The 25,605-nt window shown below is 38.9% G+C and overlaps 2 protein-coding genes across 9 annotated transcripts in view; one reads left to right on the top strand and one right to left on the bottom strand.

The window, feature by feature from the left end:
- The window catches only part of LOC108575873 (pleckstrin homology domain-containing family G member 5), a 90,897-nt gene extending 79,324 nt beyond the window's left edge, over positions 1–11,573 (bottom strand). For 5 of the 8 annotated variants that reach the window (XM_017938788.1, XM_017938824.1, XM_017938813.1 and 2 more), the window contains exons 1-5: positions 7,200–7,541; positions 6,520–6,920; positions 3,950–4,040; positions 3,648–3,735; positions 393–498 (exon numbers count right to left, since the gene is read on the bottom strand). In XM_017938788.1, coding sequence (XP_017794277.1) covers positions 393–498; positions 3,648–3,735; positions 3,950–4,040; positions 6,520–6,920; positions 7,200–7,353 — 840 coding nt within the window. In that variant the 5' untranslated portion in view covers positions 7,354–7,541. Of the gene's footprint in view, positions 1–392; positions 499–3,647; positions 3,736–3,949; positions 4,041–6,519; positions 6,921–7,199; positions 7,542–10,542 lie in introns of those variants that run through there. The other 3 variants (XM_017938805.1, XM_017938845.1, XM_017938797.1) reach the window with 2 other exon arrangements.
- Positions 11,574–15,467: 3,894 nt separating this feature from the next.
- LOC108575510 (arginine/serine-rich protein PNISR) lies at positions 15,468–20,623 on the top strand. The gene is made up of 11 exons (XM_017938331.1): positions 15,468–15,555; positions 15,662–15,850; positions 16,189–16,445; positions 16,746–16,917; positions 17,162–17,343; positions 17,451–17,684; positions 17,757–17,859; positions 18,910–18,981; positions 19,333–19,427; positions 19,515–19,671; positions 19,746–20,623. Exons 1-11 carry the CDS (start codon positions 15,468–15,470, stop codon positions 20,528–20,530), a joined length of 2,334 nt encoding a protein of 777 aa, XP_017793820.1. The 3' UTR covers positions 20,531–20,623.
- The last annotated feature ends 4,982 nt before the right edge of the window (positions 20,624–25,605 follow it).

Here is a 25,605-nt window from a genome sequence, read left to right as displayed (position 1 = left end):
TTTTGATGCATCAACTTTCTCATATAATATCTAACGCCAGCCTCAAAAAGTTGAGCATCAAAAAATTGGAAACATGCATGAAACTGTATTGTTATTTATAGCTATTTGTTTATTTAACAATGTGTTCAAATAATTTCATATATTCCTCCGAAAGCATTCCTTCCGCTTTCCACGTAATTACGAAGCTCTGGAAAAATCTCGAGAGTTTAACAATTGAGACTTCCGAGCGTGAAGCTATTGTATCCTTTACAAAGCACGCTAAAGCGTTCCCTGACAAAGAAGAATATCCTTTTTACGGATTTTCTTTCATTTTCAGAGAAGCTTCGAATTTTTCGTCAGACAGGGTGATACGAATAGTTTGCTACTAATTGAACAGTTTGTTGTACACTTACCGAGTGGTGCTTGGCGTGTAGCTGTCCGATATGCAGGAGAGACAAAGGTCGTACAAGGGACTTCGAGTTCCTCCATTCGTTCCTGACCTGTTGCTCCCTTTCGCGGCTGAAACAAAAAGTTGACCGGTTAAATAAAAACCCTTCAACCAGAGAGGGTTTCTATAAATAAACGAGGGGAGGAAGGGTGAGAACAAAGAGGCTGAGATAAAACGGTGGCGTATCAGTCGATGGAAATAAATCACGTACTATTTTTTGTCCTTTCTCCCTCGTAATATAGAATATTGATAGACCCGAGACACGGGGCAATAGAAATTTTCAGATTGCGTTAATTAAAGCATTCAGAGGAATTTCCTTTGTTTTGACTTTTTTTCCATTTTATTTTCGTTGCTGCTTTGTTTCCTCATTAAGTATTTTCCCGGCAATTTATCACGTCGAGGATTTTCAGCAATTTATCATTCCGATTGAAAGAGCTCCCCCGCGTTTTAAGAATCATCCGTGTGCCGCGTATAATGGATGACGGTGGATAAATTGAAAATGAAATGGTTTTCGATATTGTCACGTGCCCGCGCTGATGAACTTTATCAGGTGATTAATGACCGCTATCGTTGAATTATAGCACTCACGATTCTGGTGAAATTTAGCAAATTGCACGGTAAGATTTTCTCGCTCCCTGTTTCATCGGATTTGTTCTGTACTAATTGACAGAAAAAACAAACGAGCAAAAGGTATAGTTAATATTTGTCTGTAGTTTATAAATGTATTTATGTATTTATCTAGCAGTGATTCTAAGTTTCTCTATTCAGTACCAAAATGGCGGAAAAGATAACGAAAGTCCTCGGAGAAACGTGCATCGATGAAGTCCCTACATTTCTGCAAGTTCCGTCACTTCCATCCTCAAAAACGATCAAAAGAGGATCTCCAGCGGGAGAACTTCGTAATTAATCTCAATCTAGTTACATTAGAAAGCCGAGGGAAGGGAAGAATGTAAATGAAGACGGTCTATCTTGTTTGAATACGTGCAGCTCCAAGGAAATGATCACGACATACTTCGTATTTAACCTTCGCAGAGTGTTTTAATCCCGCCGCATGATAAATAGCTCGAGCTAGAGGGAAAGGGATGGAATCAGAGGGAATCGTCCTTTCTTTTCGCTCATCGATGCGACGTCGGAGTCGGAGGAACTCGCGTCAAGAATCGCGCCTTGTGTATTCCTTTCCATCTCTCTTTCTCTTTCTATCTTACACCGAAACAGTCTAACACTGATTAAAACCTCTTTTCCTTGCCACGTTCTATTCACGTCAAACTGGGAATCTTCGAGATAACTTGTATATGTGTGTGTGCGCGCGTGTGGGCCTGTGTAGACATTACTGAGATTGGGCCGGGTAGAAACGCTTCCTTCCGTTTGCTCTTCCTTCTGAATCCTTTTAGAGAAAATTAACTACAGCTGAATCTTACGTATGCCACGCATTCATCTTCAGACAGATCTATATCATTGTTACGTGGCCTGTCTCCTCTTGCTTTCCATCGAGTTTGCCTTCATTAGGCTTCCTTCAAAGGAACGTGTGACTTTTGCTTGGAAAGTTGAGCGCACCGGGGAATTCCACTTCCTTCTGAGAGTTGACATTGATAAGTGAAACTTTGGTCAAATGATCATCTTTCACTTTGACCCACACAGACTGTCTTCTCAATGCTTAAGAATTCCTTTTTACCGAAGAAAATTGATCTCGGTGACCTTCTATTATCCAGAATCGAAACTCAAGCAAAAGGGAGAATATTCGAGGGCGTTAACACGATCGTAGAGATCGTGAGAAAGGAACACAAAAGTCTGTCAGAGACTATCGATGTTTATCTCATATACATATATGCAATATTCCGAATGAAATTTGCAAAGGTTTCCTAAAATGACACTTGGACGGATAAGATACTTCCCATCAGCTTCCCTTAAAACAGGAACGCTCGGAAAAAATTGTATCAGTTATGCTCACGTTAAAATTCATTGTTCTCAACTCAGGTTAAGAAAAAAAAAAAAGAAGTGAGAGAGGAAGGAAAGGTGGGAGCAAGAAGAAAGGGACTTCGCCGCGTACCGCGTTCCTTTCGTTTCCATCCACGAGAAAGAATAACCGGAATTGCTCAGGGCTAGCGGCGGCCCGAGTACTTCTCCGGATTGTTAGCAACTGGGTCGAACCAATTACGTACGTGGCACGTAAACTTATGCTTTTGTAGTACAAGGTGATTCGGAGTGGTAACGAATGACTTCTTCGTTCGCTTACAGAGAAAAAGATAGATAGATAGGTAGATAGGGAGAGGGTAGGGGGCAGAAAAGTAGGAAGAAAAGCTATGCATCTTCGAAGAAAACCGCAACGAGTATTGGTTCTGTCTAGGAGAGAAAATACAACAGAGGCTTGTTAGGCTTCTTTGTTCGAACTTTTCTCAAAGGTTATCTCGATATAACTGGAAGAAGAGCACAAACTTGCTTCCTTCTTCTACGTTTGACACGTGTCCACCGTTTGACTGGAATGTTTCTTTTCTTTTTCGAAGATTCATTTAAACGTATCCCCGTTTTAAAAGCGTCTCCTCTTTTGGAATTAATAGCTCTCAGCAAAGTTGCATCCTTCCGTATTTCACCACCGAGAGGCAACAAGCATGTGCGAAGCAGTGTCGAAAGACGAGTTACGGGATTCCTGTCTGCACGCCCGTAAATCTAGCCGTACCGAGGCGCAATTTGCTGTTTCCTTTAAACAAAAGGAACGCCGCCGAGAACCACGTTAGGAAACCGACTTTAATTAACTGGAAGTTGTTGATAACAAAGGCTATCCCGCCTGGGGAACCGATATGGCACGTTTGCTCGATTAGAGAAAGAATAGGTTCTAGCTAATTGTTCGATTCGACGAGCTGTCTCTAGAGAAAATTGACCTTTATTCTTCTGAACAGTACCAGTGACTCGTGTACAGTCAATGGAAGCGAAAGTTTCGTTGGATTAATTTGTCAGGAATTTAACGTAACTAATATTCTATCCCTCCCTTATGACTTTTTTCCATATTATTCTTTGTTATTAATTTTACCCTTTCTTTTTTACTTCTATTATTTACTTTCTCTTGTACGAACTATACATACTGTTCGTTGTATAATAACGCTAATTTTATGGTATTACGAGGTCCATATTATTTTGGCCAAGTGAAAACATTGCATTCTTTTTTAACAAGAAGCATGCGGAATCACGAATTTTCACTTAAAATACTAAATCAAGCGTTACTCACAGGTATTTGGCCTCACTGTAGCTGTCTTCCGTGGCGGTGTGCGCAAGGGCAGGCAGGCTGCTTGCCTGGAAGGGTGGATTACTTAAGTCTGAAAAGAAGAACGCGATAGAAGCTTTCAGTTTCATGGAGTGAAAAAGCGAGAACGTCGATTAACTCTTGGCGAAAGCTGATCGAAAGAGAATCTAACCGAACATTCCAGGAGATTAAAAATATCATTTCCAATCTGATTTCCTTTCAAATATTCCATCGTTTAAAAAATTCCGCTGAACTAAAAATCAGGTAAAAGAAAAGATTTAAATTACCTATGGAGGAGTCATAATGCTCGCTGTGTCGTCCGTAAGGGGCGGTTTTGCGAAGCAGATCTTTCACCCGTCTCCTTGGGCTTCTAGCCTGCTGAAACATGCAATTTCTTGGTAACATCGGTATCGTTATGCTCGAGCGCGCATGAAATTTAAGGGAAACATTCGAATAGACGATTCCTAGGGGGAAAGGGTTCAATGGAGATTCAGTTCGTGATCTATAAGATAAAAGATGCACGTTGTAACAAGACAAAGAATCCTTGTTTCGCGGAGGATTTACCGAGAGGCTTGAAAACCGCTTCTATTTACAAAGACCTAACGACCTTTTTCTAGCGTGGCTTGAACAGATATTTCTTCTCGGGCCGTATTGCAACGAAGCGGATATTTTCATCCGCTTAATGCGCCTCCTACGTTCGAACGCGATTACACCCGCCGGATCGACGTACTATAAGAACGGTCTGATTGTTCCTCTTTCCAGGGGGTAGCTCTGTGATTTGGTTGAAAAAATTGGGTATTTTTCAGGAATATTTTCTCTTCTAAGATATTGATTAAAATTTCTACTATGGCAAGTAGAAAAAGTTTTCATGACTAAAAGAAGGAAAAGGGTGGAAGATGTGCATCGCTATACTCAAACATGCATAACTTTTCCAATTCTTCGAATTCCACAGGAATTCTTTTACCGTCTTATTATATACGCTTGTATCTATTTATCAGCGTGAAAGAAATTTCAATTTTCCGGCCCCTTCAATTGGAAAAAATAGAAGGAACCTTGGACCGATTCGTGATACAAATATTTGCGATCCCGGGCCCGGTAGCGAGGCGAGGGCAAAATTATTGATCATGTTTCCGCGGCGAACACGGACTTAAGGTTGGTTCACATTCGGCCTTTATTTCGACTGTTTGCCCAGGAATGCACGTCCACGTTGATGGCAACGAATGTTGAAAATTCTACCCTCGTTCCATCTGCTGCTTGATCTCGGCTCTGGATACTCGAGTGCTATCGAAGGCTAACCGAATTATTATACTTTTACTAGAATTCTGATCTAGAGGAAACTTCTACCCGTGGAATATTTAGTAGTTTTTCTATTTCAGATATGAGAAAAGTATTGCACGAAATTATTTTCATCGAAGGAAAGAATGAATCATCTTCGGCTGAAGGAAGCAATATTCGCTGGAGCTTTAAATTTCCCGATTCGAAAAGAATATTTAGTGCTCACTATATCTTTATACGATATGATTTCTATCGAATGTGAAAACGAGTCAGCGTTTCTGTTAAAGTAATTTTCACCATGGCGAACAGTGTCTTACTATTTCACTGGACGTTCATTTATCTCTGCTCGCGGCTAAGTCAAGTCTTATCGATACGACTCTGGCACACCCTCTATCATGGCGACGGGAAAATATTATTATTGTTCCATTAAATAGAGTTGCTCGCGTCAGAGTCGATGGGGATGCTAAGTGGGAACGTTTCGAAGATTCTGGGCAATCGGGAGCGTGTCTAAAAGGGAATCAGACTTTACCGTCCTCACTTACGAATCGTTATTTTTTAATTACGAAGAATATTGCACTGTATTCTCTTTTTCGATATCGTAAATACTCTTCTACATTTGCCTCGAGTGAATATCGAATAATTAGGTGCTCCAGATATCGATGTGCGTGTTAATTGAATTTAACAAAGTACTTGAACTTCGGTGATCCGTTGAATGTACATTCTGTTAAATAATTTAGTTTGTATAATGCATCAGGATCTGAATGACCCATTGAATTTTCAAATAAAGATACACGTAGAGAAGATCAAATTTTCTCGCCGAGAGTAAACATTTTCGAAGTTTATTCAACGGACTGTGATTAATCTCACACGGTATAACCTTGTTAGTTTGATCTCGAAAAATCATCATGATCTCTGAACTGTGAAAAATTAGGTCCGTAACTAACGTGTTTCCCTCGATCCTGTTCCATCAGCCCCGATGAATTTTATATTAAATACAAATGCAAATCTTCTCCGTCGACTTGATTTCCATTTCAAATCCGTTTAAAATTCCATTAAAATTCGATGGGAACACTCATTAGCTCTTAATTGCCGGGACGAGGGTTACGTTACTAGCATTGGTCGAATCGAAGAATCCTACGGATCGATGAAACGAAACAAATCCACCCCATTAAACATCTATCAGTAAACACCTCGCCTTTACAAATCCCACCCTTCCATGCTATTTAATCCCCTTCCCGAAAAAAGCAAATTAATCCACTCAGAAGCTCTATCAATCTACCAACTACGCTGTAGCAGAGATAATAAAATTTTAACAATAACTACGGGTTGCTATCTCGATGGATAAACTCTGTACGTACGTGCAGGGTGTTGAAAATGCAATGTACACGATTTGAAAAGTAAATTTGTATCTTCAGATCGATGGAGAATTATTTAGAGAATTAAATGAAATTTTGCTTAACTCTTTCACTGCTATCGGCACGTATAAGATTTGACGAAATTTATATAATTCACAAGTGGTTCATAGGTAAAGGGTTAAAATGCATACCATCGAAAATGAAATCTACGAAAAAAAAATTCTTACAAATGTGGGGTCGATGAGGCTCTGCGTCCTGATGACGTGAGCCTTCAGGGAGAGCAATTCTTCCGAGGTGCTGTTCCTCGCTGGTGCGATATCCAGATCATCCAAACACTCGTCTTCCGCCAAAGACACCAGACTGCTGTTATACCATTGTGCACTGCTTGCCCTATGTGGCCTCGGAGGCTCTTGCAGTCGGTTCAAGTCCTTGCTGAAGCTAAGGCTGCGTCTGATAGGCTGTAGGCTGCGATTTATCGCCGCCGGTAACTCCACGCTACTTTTTATCAGCAACCCGATTTTCTTGCGAATCGACGTCCTTTCGAATTTCCCGCTTGTCCTCGCCTCCCTGTCCGCCTCGTCCAACGACACGTCGAAATCAAAATTCAGAGGATCATCCCTTCGCTCTTCTGAAAGGAAAAAGAACTTTTTATGTCACACATTTGTTCTCATGAATTAACATCTTTATGCGCGTAAAGGGATAAAAACACGTTCTTTTCTACCCCGAGGTATTATACAAAGTTTCCACCTTAGGAAAAGTAAGATTACATTAAAACGAGGAGAGGCGTTTTTCACGTTACTTTAAGAGAAATATAATAATGTGTTTGATGAAAGTTCCCTGAAAGGATTCCCTTGTGTTTCGATAATAGAATTATTCGAAAGACTTCGAAAAAACCTGATTTGGCTACCTGCATCCACCTTCGATCCGTTGTTCTTCGCTGAATTCAGCTTCCTCACTGCCTTCTGGCTAGACTTCTTCGACTTCTTCAAAGCCCTCTTCTCGTCCTTTTTCAACGTTGTCATCTTGCCAATTTCTATGCTCTCGTACACACAAACGCTCATGTTCTATCACAGTTTCCTTTCTTTCTCTTTCTCTCTTTCTCTCGCGCGAGTCCTCTTGAAAAAAAAAAGAGAAAGAATTCCTCGGAGTCCCTCGTTAGCTGAACGAATTGGCCGAGATTCACCGTCCAAAAGGTTTCATTAGGCCGGTGAGATTGGCCGTGGTTCATCGAGGTTGAGCAGCCGCGATAAACGATCGTTTCACGTGTAACTCCAATCACGCGAAGCACTGCGGATGAACCGTCAATAAAACAACGAGGCCGCCAAAAACAAACACAGTCGTCCCTCGTCCCGCCGAACAATTAAGCGGCTTTCGTCGATCCCCGATTATTGTAAATTTCTCTAGCACGTCACTGTTCGCCCGTGAATGGGATCAATAGGATCGCATTATGACCGCGTGTGAGGATCGTGTAATTGTTACAGCCCGTGGGGAGATCGTTCCGTAGCAGCGTGGCGACGTTTATTGTCACGGCGTCGATCGAGGGCAAATCGTGGGACAATGTGCGAACTTCCGTGGCCAGTGTTGTTTCGAGACTAGCGCCTCTACTCGCACCTAACTTGCCGGGCTCGTTCACACTCTTGTTCGCTCTTGAATCGCAGCGAAACAACAAATGGAAAGTTACGGAAAGAAATGTAGGAATATTTTTCAACACGAATGAACATCACACGGAATTTTTACTAGGTTTATTTAAATATTTGTCACGAACTTTCTTCCGGAAAAATAATCTACATGCATTTAAACGGAAGTTGTTGATTGATAAACCAGTGTTAATAAATATCCGAAATAATGAATTTCTCCCGGAATTTCAGGTAAATTCGATAGAAATTTAAGTATAGAATCCAGGGTGATTTTCGAAATGTATGAATATTTGTGATTAATTTTTTTCTCTCTGAATATTTGCAAGGTGTGTCTGATTAATAAATACGTTCGTGAATGCAGCACGATGATCGATGGTAATTTAGCGAAGAATTTGGGAATGGATTAGTGCGGTTTGTGATCCTATTACGTATTACTGACTTTGTAGTAGTTTCGTTAAATGGCATTATTAATCCAGGGTTGCCGGGTATGGTAAATAATTATCAATCGAAACGATGGTTCAATTATTAATCTCGCGGCAATTACTGATTTTATAATCGGCTCAGCTAGTGTTTTATTGGAATTAATAAATTCCATTAACAAATCGTGTCGCATTAACTATCTCATTATTATCATTTATCGTTTTTTCCTTGAGCGATAACTTCGCTACTGATTAATGTACATGTATATATACGTATATAAAATATATTTTCTCTTTACACGTATACAGGGTGAGTCACGTAAGATAATCCACCTAATTATCTTCTCTAGCTATGGTAATGCAAGAAAATTTTTGTACGTAATGTAAATGGTTTCAAATGGTGAATAAGATGGAAGAAAAATTTTGTTCCTTTTTCTTCAATCATCTGTTCTTTTTACATGAATGTATATATTTTTTTCTACCGTGTGTTGCAGCAGACATTGGTGTGCATTTAAACATGCATAACGTGACCTTAAAATTACTTTGAACTCTGAAATTTTAAGTCAAGTGTGAAACTTCCTTTCATTCTTTCCCATTTCTTTCATCAAAAGCGTTCAAATTATGTGTAAAAATTTTCTCGTACCATTACAGCTAGAAATGATAATTAGGTTGCCTGCTTTACGTGGCTCGGCCTGTATACTATAACCATTCTGTTTGTTTTCTTGTTCACAATTTTGCTGTAACAAGCGCCCCACAGTCACGCGGCCATAATCATTGCAGCCAGAAGTGCACTTAACCTGTATCGGTGTATTTTTTTCTCTTATCGTGTTTCCTCTCTTATCGTTGCGACATGAATTAACTATATCGAACTTATCACGCGGAATCGCTTTCCATTTCCGAGAAACCAAAGAAATTCGTGCCTCGCCGTACCATCCACTTCTTCCCTAAAATCTTTCACTTCAAGCCCTTCTCCTTTTAATCGATCTCGCGAGTCGGATTAATAAGACGACCTTCTATAACATATCCTATACTACAGCTCGATTATTTGAATATCGAAACGAATGAAATGTTACCACGAACAACAAATTCCTGCCTTGTGCGCTGAAAGTTTCGCGAGAGTTTCTTTCTTTTTACCGGTGAACACCGTTCAAGCGGAACGCGAATTGCACTTACATCGGTGTTTCGTCATCGACAATTAACGCTATCGTAAATGTAACGGCGTATCACAGCATTATCGTGAAGTTACGAGGAACGTCACCAGCAATAGTATGTTTGCACCTCGATAACGCGACATAAAAATGCAACGGTTAACAATGCTTAAGCACGATGAACACGGGAGAAAAACGTGCAACTTGAAAGCACGATAGAATTCCAGTAAAATGAGTTTTCCTCGATTATTTCCAGTGACTGATGAAACATAGAGGAAAAAAAGGTAGTTTTTTTATTTAACTCTAGTGTGTTCTTCCTTTCGACTATACACTTAAGGACTTTGGGCCAAAAGAGACTCAAAGGACCTTATGTGTAACAATTTGTGTTATCAGCACGCCATATGAACCCAGACAATAAACTTTTAATACGATGTTAAGGGGACATAAACTTGATAACAGTGAAAGTTATTAAAAACGTAAGAAGGCGATGGGTCGAAAAAGACCCGAAGACCGCATTGCTATTAAAGGATACGAAAAATGACACGGTAGAATTTAGTAGAAATGTACGTAGAACTTATTGACATTTAACTGATAAGGCTAGCTCGGTGTTAAAAATAGACGATACGAGGTGATGAGTTAGTTGGTAAAATCGACGAAAGCCGCTGGTATCAGCGTGCCCGATTCTGGCCTCGAAAATTTGCACTAGTTAAATCGATGCACCACGTAACGCGTTGCCACGTTCGTGAATGCGCCGATAAGGTTGCTCAAGGTAGCGCGAAGTTCATTCGATTACGGTTGTGGAAAAAGGTCCCGGTAGAAACTATCCTTGGTAAACGGTTAAAATAACCGACAATAGCATTTCTGTCGTACCAACAGGAAATTAATCCGACAAGTTTCTCTCGTATTTCGTATACACGATTCACGACGCGTGAATTCAATTCGCAATTATCCACACGTGTGTGGTGTTAATACATCTAGGAGACTCTACTGCTCCAATTCTGTACGATCACCTTGATGATTATCGTATTCGTTAAGTAAAAATTCACCTGAGTGGGAATAATGCCTCTTACACGTGTACCGTGCCCGTGTTGACGGTAGAGAAAGAATCTTACACAATAGCGTGTATCATCGTGGTGGTGGAATAATGGAGATCTGTTGGTCCCAATATGGCACAAGCGGTTACACGGCTTCTCGTACACGAAACTGGATACAGGCCGGGAGGAAACCGAATACGTTTCGCGACTAACAAAATTGCAGCCGACACTTCGGCATGGAAGCGAAACAGGTTCGCACAGATTTCGTAGTACGATAATCGTAGCCGCGACTTGGTCAATGCCGGTGATTGTAAATCAAACGGAATTCGTGGTTTCGCTGCATTCCTTGTAATTCACGCCGATTAGCATTTTCCGTGCTTCGTTCGCGGGTTTATACACACTGTTCTCAAATCGAAGAAAGAAATCACACACACACACACACGCACGTAATGTACGTAGATACTTTGTGTCGGCAGTTCATTGACCCCTACCAATCGTACGCGATCTTGTACCGCGCTGATTAAAAAACAATTCTCACTAAATTGTCCACGCTTGATTATTCTCGTCTTTTCCCTCTTTTTATAACTGATTCACAAACATGTTTAAACGTTCATCGCTCGCGAGGATATACAAAGAGTGTATTATAATCCACCGATTCACTTCGATCTATATAGTAAACAAAGTAATTAAAAAAACAGATGCTCTAGACTGGTGGTAGCTCGTTGAATCTGCATGCTTATCGAACACGACACGTTACCAGCTTCGCGTTATCGCGGTTGATAAGACGATTCCGTTAGGTGAAATTCGCTGGCACCGCCGAAATTATCCCGATAAAAACTCTTGTTGGATCGCTCGCGGTGGGTGTACGGTAACGATTTTCGCGAGTTATTCCCGGAGAGGAGAGTCTCGATCTACGTAATAGGACGTCGAGGATCAAGATAACCGCGGCGTTTATCGGCCGCGAGCGAGGCACGCGGACGAGCTGGTCGGTGACTTTTACAGATCTCGCGGCGTGTAACGCGAGCGCGGAAATCGCGAGTGCTCGCGTAGCCAAGAAATTAAGAAGACAGGTGAGACGAGGTAAGCGTTATACTCGCGAGCCAGCTGGTGGGGGGGTAGCTGATGAAGATAGAAAGAGATGGACTATCGTTCGATGGAACAGTGGAGCCGATCGAGAAAGAAACCGCCGATGGACGGTGGAAAAACCGTGACCAGCGGTGCTCAGCTGAGAGTAGAATTTTGCTTAGAGCGGTGTTTACGTGACTTTGCGATTATCGAGCCATGTGAAATTCATGGAATACGATATTTCAATTTGTGCAATCTAGTTTTAGAATAAATTTGGAGTAAATTTATTTTTAGAATAAATTGTGAAACTTTTTAAGTTTACTCGATTCAACGAGTACTACATACATGTATATGCCCATAGAATCATAACTCCGATCGAACGAACGTTGAAACATTCATGTGAAAAAATAAACGGACTAAATGGAATGACGTTTTTCGTAGGAGGCGTCGTTCTTGAGGAAATCGATCCGTAAAGTTTGCACCCACGCTATATCCAACGCATCGATGCAACGGGGGAATAGAACGCGTTAATGTCCGCGAGGAACGTTCGCGGATATCTGAAATACGTTATAAAAAAGTTCCGCAACTAGCCTGGCTATAAAACGACCATGAAGCACGTGCTGTCGTTTTATTGATGCCGTTGGGGGGAGAACTCGCTGGCGTATTCGATATTCGGACGCCGTGAAATGACTTCTGTCAAACGTAACGAGTCACCGTTTTACCAGTGAAGCTTTTTACGATAACGAAACAGAAAGATTGATATTTTATAGGTCCAGTATATTGTATAAAAAATACCTATTGATATGAGAATTTCATTAAAACTCTCTTTTCGATCATCGAAACCATTGTCCTACGAAGCTACGATTTTTCTTCGACGAAAAAAAAAAAAAAAAAATAATCAACGACCGAATCTCTTTTACAGAGTAGAAGTTTCATCCAGCATTCGTATCTTTACGATCAATGCCTTTACGAGTATCGAAGATCCCGCGTTACACACGTTGTGCACTACCAGCGCATCATTGTTGAACGCAGTAAAGTTCACGACGTGGCACGTGTAAGGGGAACCAGCTGGTTCGCGAATATCGGAACGCATCCCCTGGCACACGTGCGAAAATGTCGATACGAATTGTCTATTTCTAGGTCGCGAAAGTAAGCAGATCAATAAACGGTGCTCGCCTAAGGGACACATTCTCAGGCTTGCCTACGATCTTTCGCCAAGCCATCTTCAAACGAGACACTCGCCAAGGTATGTACGTACTTACTTTACACGCCTCCTATTTCCCTACTTCCTGTACAGCGTTGCTTCGACAGGGAAAACTCGATTTTTGTAATAGTTCCATTCGACGCCAAATCTGGCAAGAGAATCGAGCTGCCTACTAGGCAAGTTTCATCGTTTCCTTGACATCCTTAGCCGGTTAAGGACTCGCTCATGTGCCCGCCAAAGACTAGAACCTCGTGAATCGCGCCGTTCCTCCGGTACGTTTCGCGGAGAATCGATAAAACGTTTAACCTAAATTTATTCTGTTTGCCGTTCAAGTTGATTTTGCAACGTTCACTTCTTCTTCACCAACCTTCGTTCCCTATCTTCCAAACAGATCCCACCAGTTGAATGATAATGCAACTAATGTTAGAAATGGTTCAGCTGATGGGATTCGAAAGATCTATGGACTTTGCCATTTGGCTTTTGGTAGAATTAAATTGGCATCGATAAAGAGAGGAGTTTTAAACGTACCCGGTGGTAGGTCGCATTGAAAGTGGAAAGGGCACAAATTGGCGGCATTGTGGCACGGCCTGTTTGAATGGCGGTGCTGCGAAACCAGGGAACCACCAGTGCAATTCAACCGGCGTCTTTATTAAATCAACAACCTACTTTAGAAATCCGTTGCATTTCACGGGACAGAATTAAATCCGGAGCGCGATATTCAGCGCGTCAGCGTGCGTGGGGGAACATTAATTGGCACGCCGTTGCTATCGCGTCGGAAGTATTCGGCAATTAAGGACGTAATTGGGTAAACAGTACGTATAGAATGAGCACTTACTACACACCGGGAAACAATGGTCATTGGGTGTCTGGCTTCCTTGAGGCTACGGTTCCTATGATGTGGACCAGCCGCTGCAGCGCATTGTTAAAGGATGAGGAAGGTTTCTGTGGTATTGTTGGCGCAGATCATCCGAGAAATCTGGTTAATAGAATATTCAATTTAATTTCTTGCTTATAATAGAAACTTTAGTAATCGAAGACTGTGATACTAAATATTATAATTAATATCGTATAAATAATATTAATATTAAATGGATGATATGGAAATATTTTGTACTACTAATTTTGCGAGTTAATAAATTTCTAATATAAAAGACACTAAATTTGAGAGATTTTATTACCAGTAATAGTCTTTTATTATGGTTATGTGACTTTCGTCCAGCAAATTGCTCGGAAAGCCCGTGAACCTGCGATGTTTTTGAAGACTGTAGCCAACCGCGTGGTAGAACGCCTGACACAGGGTGGTACAGTCATCCCCACCACTTAGATACAATAATCCTCCCCACTTTTCCACGGCAACACGATTTAACCCCAAATTAGGCTTTTGTCAGTTTAATTTGTTAAGTTTGGTAATTAGTTGATACAATTATGGAAGACAAAGAGACGAGATGAGGTTCCTCTTATACTTTATTTCGAAAGAAAAGTACCACCCTTAAAATATATGTATCTTCGAATAATATGGTTTTTTAATGAAAAAGTTTCTAATTATAAAACACTGTAATAAAAGTTTACAGTATCGCAAGGAAATATTCTTTATCATGTAATCATTAGATTTTTAGTAATTTTCAAGTAAAAAAAGTTGCCTTTTTTTTAGAAGAAATTACCGTAAATATCAATTTAAGCACACTTACCGCTCTTTTGCGCCGTCTTGAAATGAAACTCTCGTTGCTTCTTGTTATTTCCAGTTTCCAATTTGAAATTAGTGTACTGTAATAATCTTTACATTAATTAAACTCAGTCATATTTGCAAATAGTATCGAAACTTTTAAAATACTGCGATATCACGTTTGAATTGTTGGAACGCGGAGAAATGCAATGGCGGAACATTTTGGCGCAAAGTGCAAAGAGTGCAATGAAATCTCCTTTCTAAACAATGTTCAATAATCTTACATATGATGCCATTACGAGAATTCATGAGTTACAATATATAAAGTAAAAGATTAACATTTTATAATTGTCAAAATAATTCCGCGATTGAATAGTGTAATAAAAAACTATATAAAATTATAATTACCTAGTACGAAAGACCGTAAAGGATTGCAAAGAACTGCAGCGACCGTTCTTCCCTCCTTCTACTATCAGAGCCGATTTTCATGTAGCGACAAATCGAATAATGGCGCTGAGTTCGTTCCTTATAATGGAAGCGGGGCTTTAAGTAAGTTGTGACACCTCGCGGCCAACATTAACGGAGATGTAATATTTTCCGGTAAAGTAGTTTGGCAGATCTGTAAGACATTAACTGAGCAAAAAGTACGCAGAAAATGTAAAATCGCATTAGCTCAACGTGAATCGATCACGCTAATCTACGGCTTGGATCGCTGCTTCGAGCGCGATAAAACTTCCACGATTCGTGTCCGTAATCGTCGTGTACATTAGATATAGTCACATATATTGCAATAGGGCGCCCCGAAGTGTATTAAAACATTGATCGGTGCAGTGAAAGTGATAAAAAGTAACGAAATCCAAGCGTTTTTCCACAATGTAGTCGACAGATTTTACTCGGCAGTCGTTTAAGTTCCCATTGCTAACCAATGCTTGTGTTACACGCATACAAGGTTAAAGTACGTTGATTCGTGGTTATTGTTTTTCTCTGGGGCATTAGTAGATAAAAATGAGTGGAAATATGTTTGAGGGAAAGGATTACCCAACCCAGTGGGCACTAAATCCTTCCGCTTACCAAAATATGAGTAATGACCAAGGTAAATGGCGTAAGAAGTATTTCAGTATCCGGTATATATGTGATTCATTACTTGAGATTATTGTACAACATTTAATTGTCATGCAAAACTCTTGATCGCCATTCAGTCGACTGGGCAGCATTAGCTCAGCAATGGATCAAAATGAAAGAGACTGTAGTGCCACCGGCACCACCTCCGCCTACTATTAATCCTATATGTCCTGGGACTGATGGTAGCGGAGAAGCTCCCATGGATATGGATACAAAAGAAGACGATGTACCACCAGCACCACCTGCACCAACAATCAGTGGATCAGGTAACACAGAAAGATTAATCTAATGGAGTTCATTATGCAATTCTATGTATCTGTATATATTACAGTTGCAGGTAATGCAGTAAAAGTGATTGCAGTTGCATGATTGTATTCTGAGAAATTAAGAATAAAGCTTAATTATCTTTTAATTTTTTCCATTTATTATTTTCTTATTAATTTTTATCTATTACAGCCATTGTATTTATTATAAAAAAATTTTTTATAATCTTGTGTGTATTCTTTTATTTTATTTGAGACTATGAAATAAATGCTTAATTTATGAGTGATAGTATAAATCATATTTGCAATATTCCTTCATAATATATATTGTTTAATACCAGCTGAAGCTTGGAATCAGTGGAATCAATGGGGCCATTGGAATACCTCAGGTTCTGGTGCAGGTACTTGGGAATGGACTGGTGTACCTCCCCCTGGGGTTTCTATAGGTTCTGATGGGAAACCTATGGGAATTCCTACAGTACCAGTTATTCCACCTGCTCCAACCATATCTACAACATCAGAATTTAGTGTACCACCTCCAGCAGCACCATCGTTGTATTCTTATAATTCAGTACCTCCAACACAACCTTATAGTCAGGTTAAAATTGTAATTTTAATATAATATAGAACTCGTACACCCCTACACTTCCTATTTTACTTAGGTTTAGCAAAAGAGCAGAACAGTGTATAGAACTATGTCATTGTTTTTCTAAAACTTGAAGTGTAAAGATATATTCTAGTTCAATTATATTTTAAATTTATTTTACTTCTATTTATTTTTTTCTAAGAGACAAGCATTATATCATAAAGAAGCTTATGTAATTGTTGATATTAGATATTACTGAAAAGGAATGTGGAACAGACCAGAAATTACAGATAATGAGTGTTTCATATTTAGGTGACTAGTTATTGGTCTGGAGAACCACCTACTACAATACCTCCTCAGCCACCTCCTTTCATGAAGGGGGTCAGACATGCAAATAGAACGCCACATATAAGGCCCATGGACACTGTAAGGTGTCGAGAGGATAGGGAAAAGACACCTGAGGAGGATACTACAACAACCATAGGTAAGTGCAATAAAGATAGTTCTTGGAATGTGTATGACTGAATGTATTAATTATTTGTACATGTAAAATGTATATTGTAACCTAACAAAAGTACGACCTGTTATTCATTATAAGGATATGAACACGACACTTTAGTTAATCGCATTAACAAATGTTCTCATGTGTTCTTCGTAATAATATTCACGACGAAATTCTGTGGCCCCGTGGTAAAATGCTCATACGATGAGGATATTTTGTACTTTAGACGCGGCAAAGCGTAGACAATTGCCAGCATGGATTAGGGAGGGTTTAGAAAAAATGGAAAAAGAAAAACAGAAAGCTGTTGAGAGGGAAAGGCAGGAGATACTGAGGAAACAGGAATTAGAGGCCCGAAAGCAAGCCGAGGACGAGGCTCGGGCAGTACTGAATCCTTGTAAAAGCAAATTTGTAGGTGTCTGAATGCATTCCATAATTGCGTACTTCGCAAATAATGTCACGAAATAACCTCTGTAAAACATCGTTGTGTAATTCATCATTGCCCTTTTGGAATGCAGGATTCTGATTCCGAGAAGGAAACAGAACAAGATGTTGACGAGGGAATACGTAGTCAACAGGTGACTGAGAAAAATTTCGAACGTACTCCAGACATTCTTCTTCGTCCGCGGAAGTCACGATTTCGCGACGCAGGCTCGCCTGACGCTCATACGCATACAGACAGAAGCCCAACTACTTCTAACACTGCTATAGCCGCGCCAAAGCGATCTAGAGAGGAGATACTGCAGGATGTGGTGAATATTATTTTGATGAAAGTGTGGATTAATTATATTTGATTAGTTGAATTACAGATTCTGTATCGACAGATGTTAAAGGTACGGAGATCGTTGACGGAAATTCTTCTGGAGGTAACGAACGAAGAAATCGGTTCTATATGCAGAGAGGTTTGGAGCCGCGCACGTGCCAAAGGTACCCCAGATACACACGATACAACTAACAAATTGATATTTCATATACTTTCGCTCACCAGTGCACAGAATCTGATTCACATGAGTCTCGTGCAGTGTTGCGGTGAATTTTATTTGCCCATTTGTGTAATATATAAGCTTTTAAACATTAAACAGAGATTATTCAATTCATAGAGTTAATTATTCGATGATTTCAGGATATCCTACTTTATTTTTCAGGACTTTGTATACACGTATACCATAAGTGGATACTCTGTCTCTCTCTCTCTCTGTCTTTCTCTTTCTCTCTGTGTCTATCTTTTTGTTTTTTTTTTTTTTTACTTTAAAAAATACACCACCCAATTCTTGTAAACGAATTTTCGGTTCGATTAGTGTTTTTTATATCGAATCGTTTCTCGTTGATTTTCTGGAAATCATAAATCTGTACTGATTCGATGGATAAATCGTTCGTGAGGAAAAGAAGCAAGAATGGTAAAAATTTGTACGATAAGATTCGATGTAATTAGTATGTACGAGAGAAAACAAAACAAAAAAAAAAAATATGTAAAAGGGCAAATATTATTTTTTCTAATTGGAAGACGAAGTTTTCGAAAAAGAACAAAAAGGAACGATCGTAAACATCCTTGTTTTTAAGGATGTGAAACGAAGATTAATTTTCATTTCCTACTTCCAGATTCTGTTTGCCTTTTATTTTTATCATTTTGCTATATATCAGATAGCGTAACTTTTCGTATACGATTACTCTATCCGTATCTGTTTTCACTGATTATAGTATATATATAGAGCTCCACCAAACGGCTGTACATAACTGATCGTTGATATATCCCCCTGTACTAACGTTTAAAGCAGTTTCAGTTCTTTCGTTTATTATTTTAAACGGATATACATGTGTATATACAATATATACTATTAAAGATTTCTTAAGGTATATGAGGATTGAAGGCAGGATCGGCTCTCCTATGTGAATATCGGTGATCAGTACCATTTAATTTTGGGGGGTATCCTGATGATAGCAGTTAGCCATTGGTACTAAATGCGTGTGTATTGTAAGTCCCTGCAGGAGAGACCCCCGTCGCATCCCTCAACAACATGGCCCCTCTTGCTCAGATCACTCGTAAACTTGGTAAGTTTCTAACGCCTTTATAATCTTCAACGCACGGTCGTCCTAGGAACCGGTCGTGTACATGCAGTCACTTGTAAAAATGCGTCCGTGCATTGTACCGCTGCCTGTCTGTCTGTCTGTCTCTCTCTCTCTCTCCTCTCTCTCTCTCTCTCTCTCTCTCTCTCTCTCTCTCTCTCTCTGTAGCAATGCTCGCTTAAAAAAGTTCTCGTAAAAAACAAAGATGTCTTACAGGACATTTTTGCAATCATAGCGGCGGCATATTTAGTGGTCGAGCGTATGTCTTTACTTTGACGAAAATGAAACACAGCGTAAGAGATGGAATTAGGATAATCAACTGTTCGTTTTCTATAGGTCTGGGCATCTATGGCGACAGCAACAGCGAGTCTGAGGAGGAGCAGAACGACCACGTCCAGGCTCAAAACAATGACAGCGATGAGGAGCTCATTGTATGTGTTCTCATTATATATTGATCTTTTTATTTTTTAATGAATAAGTTCTGAGAGATGAAAAAAACTGTTGATTTTATATTATAGGAAACCTTAAAACGGCGGCAGCAAGCGTTCAAAAAGACGGAAGAGGAAATCGAGGCGCGTCTAGCAGAGGAGGATGAGAGGGAAGAGCAACGTTACGAGGAGCAGTACAATAAGCAACAGGAAAATCATACTGGTAATACAAGCTGCAAGGACTCAGGTATGTTTCGAAATATAATAAAATTATATCGTCAATGAATCATTAAGCGTAACTCCTGAACATCACTACTTTAGTTGATGAAAAAGAAACGGTAAATAATCAAAGAGAAGCGTCTGAAACTTTATCGAGCGGCGGACAAAGTCCACAGCAACAAATCGTGCCGCCTGATATGGCAAAGACCAATACTCCATCAGGGTCGGCCGATTCTGAATCTAGCAGTTCCGAGTCGACGAGCTCTGACTCGAGTCGTAACTCGTTGAAGAAGAAACGATCGAACAAAGTTCGTGAGCGTGATTATCGAAAGAGGAAGTCAAAAAGTAGAAGTAAATCGAGAGGCAGAAAAACAAGGTCCCGTTCTTCCGAGCGAGGCCACAAACGGAAGTCCAGGTCTAGATCGATAAAATCGTCACGTAAAGAGTATCGTTCAAGGTCTTCGAGCAATTATAGGTCCAGTAAGAAGCACAGATCGAGATCGAGAAATCGTAAACGGCGTAGATCCCGCTCGAGGAGCTGTCGTCGATCTAGATCCAGCTCGATAGCGAGGAAATGGTCGCGATCACGTTCCAGGGGAAAGAGGAAGTCACGTTCCCATTCGAGAGGTAGAAGAAGAAGTCGGTCCTATTCAACCAGACGCAGCAAATCTCGCGGCAGGGATAAACGAAGAACACGGTCCCGATCCAGGGGTAGAGACAGGACTCGATCACGTTCGAAGGAACGTAAACGTTCGGAGTCTTACGTTTCCAGGAGCAAGAGGAGGACTCGATCTAGATCTAGAGATCATAGAAAATCACGATCGAGATCAAGGCAGTCGAATCATCGGGACGGTAAGAAATCGTCGTCGCATCGGTACAGGAATTAAAACACCTGACCAATTCTTCTCTAGCCAAGGTTGTATATACATATTCATAATTAAGTCACACACTTTTTTCGAGATATTCGTACGGAACGACGAGCCAACAAAAAAGAATAAAAAAAAAAAAGAAAAAAATAAACGAAAAAAAAACAAGATATACCTTTTGTTCTATACATAGTTAATAATACGGAACAGTATAAACGGAGGCGAAATGGTTTTCTCTATTGTGATTGTCCAATTTGAAAAAATTTTCCACCGCGAGCGCGCGTCAGCGATGTTCAGATTATCGATTAGGTCACTTCTTTCGAATTTTCATTAGGCTCGTTCGATGAATATATTATCGTTAATTGTATAGTGTCCAGAACAGAGTTCGTAATTAATTTCTAACTAAGTCGGATTTTTTCAATCAAGCGTTATTTCTGCGTATGAAAAGAATCCTTTTTTCTTCCGTTCAGTCTATTCCTATATACAATATACCGATTGAATTTTCTTTGGAAAATCATTAGAAATAATGTGCGTCAGCGAACACTTTTCGTTCATGATTCCGATGATTATTTTATAACGATGTAATTCGTCTTCTTGTACGAACGATTATTAGCATATATTTCGAACGACCGCGCAGTATATAATTACATAAACTAATCAGGTGCAAAGTGAATTTTAAACATTTAATTCAAGAAAGTTAGCCACTTAGGGATCGCGATCGTTTATTTTTCGTTGCTCTCTTAGAATTGCGAGTATCTTGGTCTCTGAAATCTCTTTTTATGTACCGAGTGATATTAGTCAGGTCGAATTAGTTAAAGAATAAACTATTACAGCTCTAAAAAGAAACACATCGCGACGCATCATTAACACACTCACACATACACACAGATTTATCTGTTGGTTCAGTTACATGTATTGAGATACGTTCGAAATACGTTAAAACCGATGATTTCAATGTATTGTAAGTACGGGCCTTACATACATACCGCTATGATAAGTGTAACGAGTCATTTTTAATTGAAATAAATGAAAAAAAAAAGAAACATACCTAAACAATGTGATGGAGTGAAACGTCTTCACCCAAATAGCAGAGTTTTTATTCTTCTTACTCTTTATTTCTTTTTTTTACTTTTCTTTCGTGTAGATAATAGACGATAGAAAAGATGGAGCATCCGTTCTATTGCATTGTTATAATTTATTTCATATAAACATTTGATACAGTTTTAAAATTTCATTTCGTAGAGCTTAGCCTTTAGTAGTTTTAATGTTAATAAGTAATTAGATTCTATAGAATATATTGGAGATAAGTGGATGGAGTGATCGAGGAGAGTCAAAGTTTGGTTTGGCATGATTATCGTGTTTCACTTTCGTAGTTTTTTTTTTTTTTTTTGTCGGATAAATATAAAAGAACATCTGCAGAACAGTATGCAACATGTATTTCTCAGCCAGAGCACGATGTATTGAGAAAAGTATTTATTAAAGGGAAAAAGAAGAACTTACAAATTTTTTCCAAGCCCAGGAGAATAGTCGAGATTAAATTTACAAGGTATCTGTAAAGTTTGTAAATTTTGTCTCTTTAATTTTTGAGCAATGTTTGTCGTCGAGTCGAAGTGTCTTTGTAAATTTTAGAAATCGATATGTAACCTTCTTCCTTTAGTTAGATTTGCTTTGAAAGGAGAATTAATTATTTCACTTCATATGTATCTTACATTTATTCAATTATTCTTGATATGTACGTAACAGTATCTTCTTAGTTTATTATTTCTTTTCTTTTACATCATAAGAAATCAACAAAGATTGGTCTCACTGGTCTGATAAGTCCTTTCGATCGAAAACAGGCACTCCGTGATATTCGTTGATTTTAGTGTTCGATCTAAAAAAAAATAAAAGAAAAAAAAAGGACAGGGAACACACTCGATGAAATAGAATTTTTTCAATTGATATGATCAACAACTCGATTAGGGCCACGATTGAATTGCATGTTGTCTGCAGATACCGGTTACTATAAAATAAGGTACGTATTTTGATCTATGTGGATAGCTATGGGGGAGAGAATCGTCTATATCGACTAAATCTTATCTATGCTCGTTAGAAGATACCTTACTTTAAATATACAGTAAATATACATGTACGCTTCAAACTGTCAGAATATTCTCACCGCTGTGGTCGAACGGGAAGGGGTGGCCAGGCGTCAACCCTTAAATCGACATTGAATTTTAAATATTGAGAAATATCAATTTCTATCTGTAATTCCTAAAGAAAAAAGAAATGTTTAAATAAAAAGACATTTTTTATTATTATCGTGAAAAGTGGATTGAAAATAATAATTTGCTTCGACTTGAGGGTTAACGAACGATTTCAGGATTGTAAACGCGGGCTTATGTATAGATACATGTGTACAGTGGAGAGGTAATTCGTTTACCAAGCAAGATTGTCGGCAGGGGCTGGTTTCCGCTGGTGAGAACATTGTTACAATTCAAGCATCGTGGATATATCATTAATTCGCTTTATGTATGGACTAGACTCAATTACTTATAATAGTAGATCTTCATACGATATTGCAAAGAAACGTAGTTTCAAGCTATTACAGTCGAAGATGTGAATTTACAGTATGGTTCTCCTTGAACCTCGTTACTGACGTCCTCATTCTTGCATTTCAATTGATAAAACCACCAGAAAAATCATAGCAATTTATATGTATACTCGATTATTGTCACTATTGCAGTGTTAATTCTTGAACTTTTTAATGCATTCGAAAATTCGTATTATTATTTTTCTATTGCTTCCAATAATACCAAAGTTATGTATGGTAGAACGTCATTAACGAGTCCTCGAGTGTCTCGAAGTTTGTTCTGTGTCGCAAAGCCGATCACTGGATGTTTTACAAAGAATCATAGCAAAATAGTTTCGTATATTGTATAACACTACAACGACAATGAAGTAGTTAGGTAAAGTTACAGAATAATTTATAGTTGAAAGTTTGAAAAAGGACGCGTTTTGTGGATCCGAAGGAGAAAAGAGGATTTCGTCGGTAGCCTTTAGAAATTTCATTAACGCTATCCGTAAGAATTTTTTTTAAAACGATTTCTACCAGCAAATGATACTATGTATATATATATATCTTTATGTATACATATATATCTCTTTGTATATAAATCAAGATTGCGACTGGAAGGGAAGAACGAACACTCGTAATTTCCTTCCACCATTTTCCTTTTCTTCTGATATGTATACGTAAAATAAAATCACGTTTTTAACCTTTTTTTTATTTTTTTTACCTATCCGTTTTATCTCTGCCTGGAGATTTGAAGCATTAAAAAAATTACTCTGGTCTCTCATGTTCGAAACACGGACAGTTCGAGACTTCCGCCATTTTTCCCTTCTTTCTCTTCTTCGCGCAGTCTTCTCGTTTTCCCGAGAACGGACGTTTGCGTTTTCTTTACCGCGAGAGAAAATGATAGTATACTTTCTAAAAATTATGGAAGGCTCGTCCAGCTTCGCTGGATTAACGCGCGTGTGTACATAAATAGCCGTATAAATTAATTAAGTACAAAAATTACAAACTTATTAACAAAACATTGGCAAGACTGAGGTTCCAGCCGAATCGAGAGTTTTCCTTCTCTCTTGTTTTTCTTTTTTTCTTTTTCACTCGTCTTGGCCCGTTCAACGGAATACGCAACTGTACCTTGACATTCTTTTTATACTTTTCTTTTTCTTAATAAGGAAAACGCAAAAAGTGTGATCCAGGAATCGAATTATCTTTTTTATAATTTTCAAATGAAATGAAATGTTTTTGAGTACATACTTTGGTCCGTCTTATATAGCTGAAGGTTTCGAATGTGAAATGAAACGTTTACTCCAAGGCATATACATACATATATAATATATAATTATAATTCGATTCCTCGAAGTGCGGTGAATATTCCTCGATTTCTTCAATTTTCTCCTTTTTTAGAATACCGCACTTTTAATTACCTAACACATATCACAGAATCATGTGTACTCCATTAAAGAATGATTACACGCACGAACGTAATGACGCGATTTAATCCTTCGCGCCCTGCAACTAATTGGACAGCGAAGGATTAACAAAGAAAAGAAGAAAGCAACGATAGTACGTACAACACGATCACACAATATAACGCAGGCCTAAATTAAATTAAATACTCCCAGTGTGTGTGTGTGTATGTATCTATGTGTGTGTGTTGCGTTTTTCGTAGCAAGGATCGAGGCGATTCGTTTTGTGCTCCTCGATGTTGAATTCGAAGAATGAAGAATACAAGTGTATCCCCTTAATTATTCTTACAATTGAAAAGAAATTTGTCATGGAAGGCAGAAATCTTCTGTGTGTATTGTATCTTTAATAATTACATGGAGAATAGAAGATACTCGTGGAAAAAGAAAATAACATTAAAATTAAAGGGATACACTAGCCACACTCCAATCGATAATATTGATATGTTAATTACAAACGTAGTACGTTTAAATTACACAATCTTTCGGCTCAAAGAAAATTTTCTATTCGTTCCTCATTCACGCGAATTTTGAACGACGAAAGTTTCGATCCTCTCTATTCGATTTCGTGTCGAAAATAACATACACGAGGTTTTGCAGAGGATCCACGTAATCGTAATCATTTCAAATAGGATACGCGAAACACTGTGCAGGAACTGCTGGGGAGAACTCTCTCTTTCTCTCGTGCAAAACTGAACAATACGTACGTACGTACGAACGAACGAACGAACGAACGTGAATCTGGCGCACATAACACGCAGGTCGTAGGCAACGTCGGACATTAAACTGTAATGAGTAGGTATGTTATGTTACAACGCTTAGACGGGAGAACACTCTTAACAGCTTTAACAGGTATTATCTGTATGGTACAGTCACGCGTTCTGTGATCCGTCTCGATGAAACTATCTCCTGGGAGATACCTGCATACAAATCGAAAGAAAATGGTATTTTTAGACACTTAAAATTGAACCAATATTATATTGTCTTTTATAATTATTGCATTCGAGTATTGTGAAATGTAATCATTTTGTGCAAGTTATTTATAAAAGTGTATTCGTAAAGTGTAATTTTAGTATTTATTA

This window comes from Habropoda laboriosa, unplaced genomic scaffold (assembly GCF_001263275.1).
Source record: "Habropoda laboriosa isolate 0110345459 unplaced genomic scaffold, ASM126327v1 scaffold18, whole genome shotgun sequence".
NCBI classification, from domain to species: Eukaryota; Metazoa; Arthropoda; class Insecta; order Hymenoptera; family Apidae; genus Habropoda; species Habropoda laboriosa.
This window is presented reverse-complemented; position numbering and strand designations above follow the sequence as displayed.

What these genes read in the sequence shown, in the direction of transcription:
- LOC108575510 (XM_017938331.1), top strand. Translation starts at nt 15,468, where the DNA reads ATGAGTGGAAATATGTTTGAGGGAAAGGATTACCCAACCCAGTGGGCA. An exon ending in CAACACAACCTTATAGTCAG is followed by an intron (nt 16,446 to 16,745) that starts GTTAAAATTGTA and finishes TTTCATATTTAG; the next exon opens with GTGACTAGTTATTGGTCTGG. An exon ending in AGGAGATACTGCAGGATGTG is followed by an intron (nt 17,685 to 17,756) that starts GTGAATATTATT and finishes CTGTATCGACAG; the next exon opens with ATGTTAAAGGTACGGAGATC.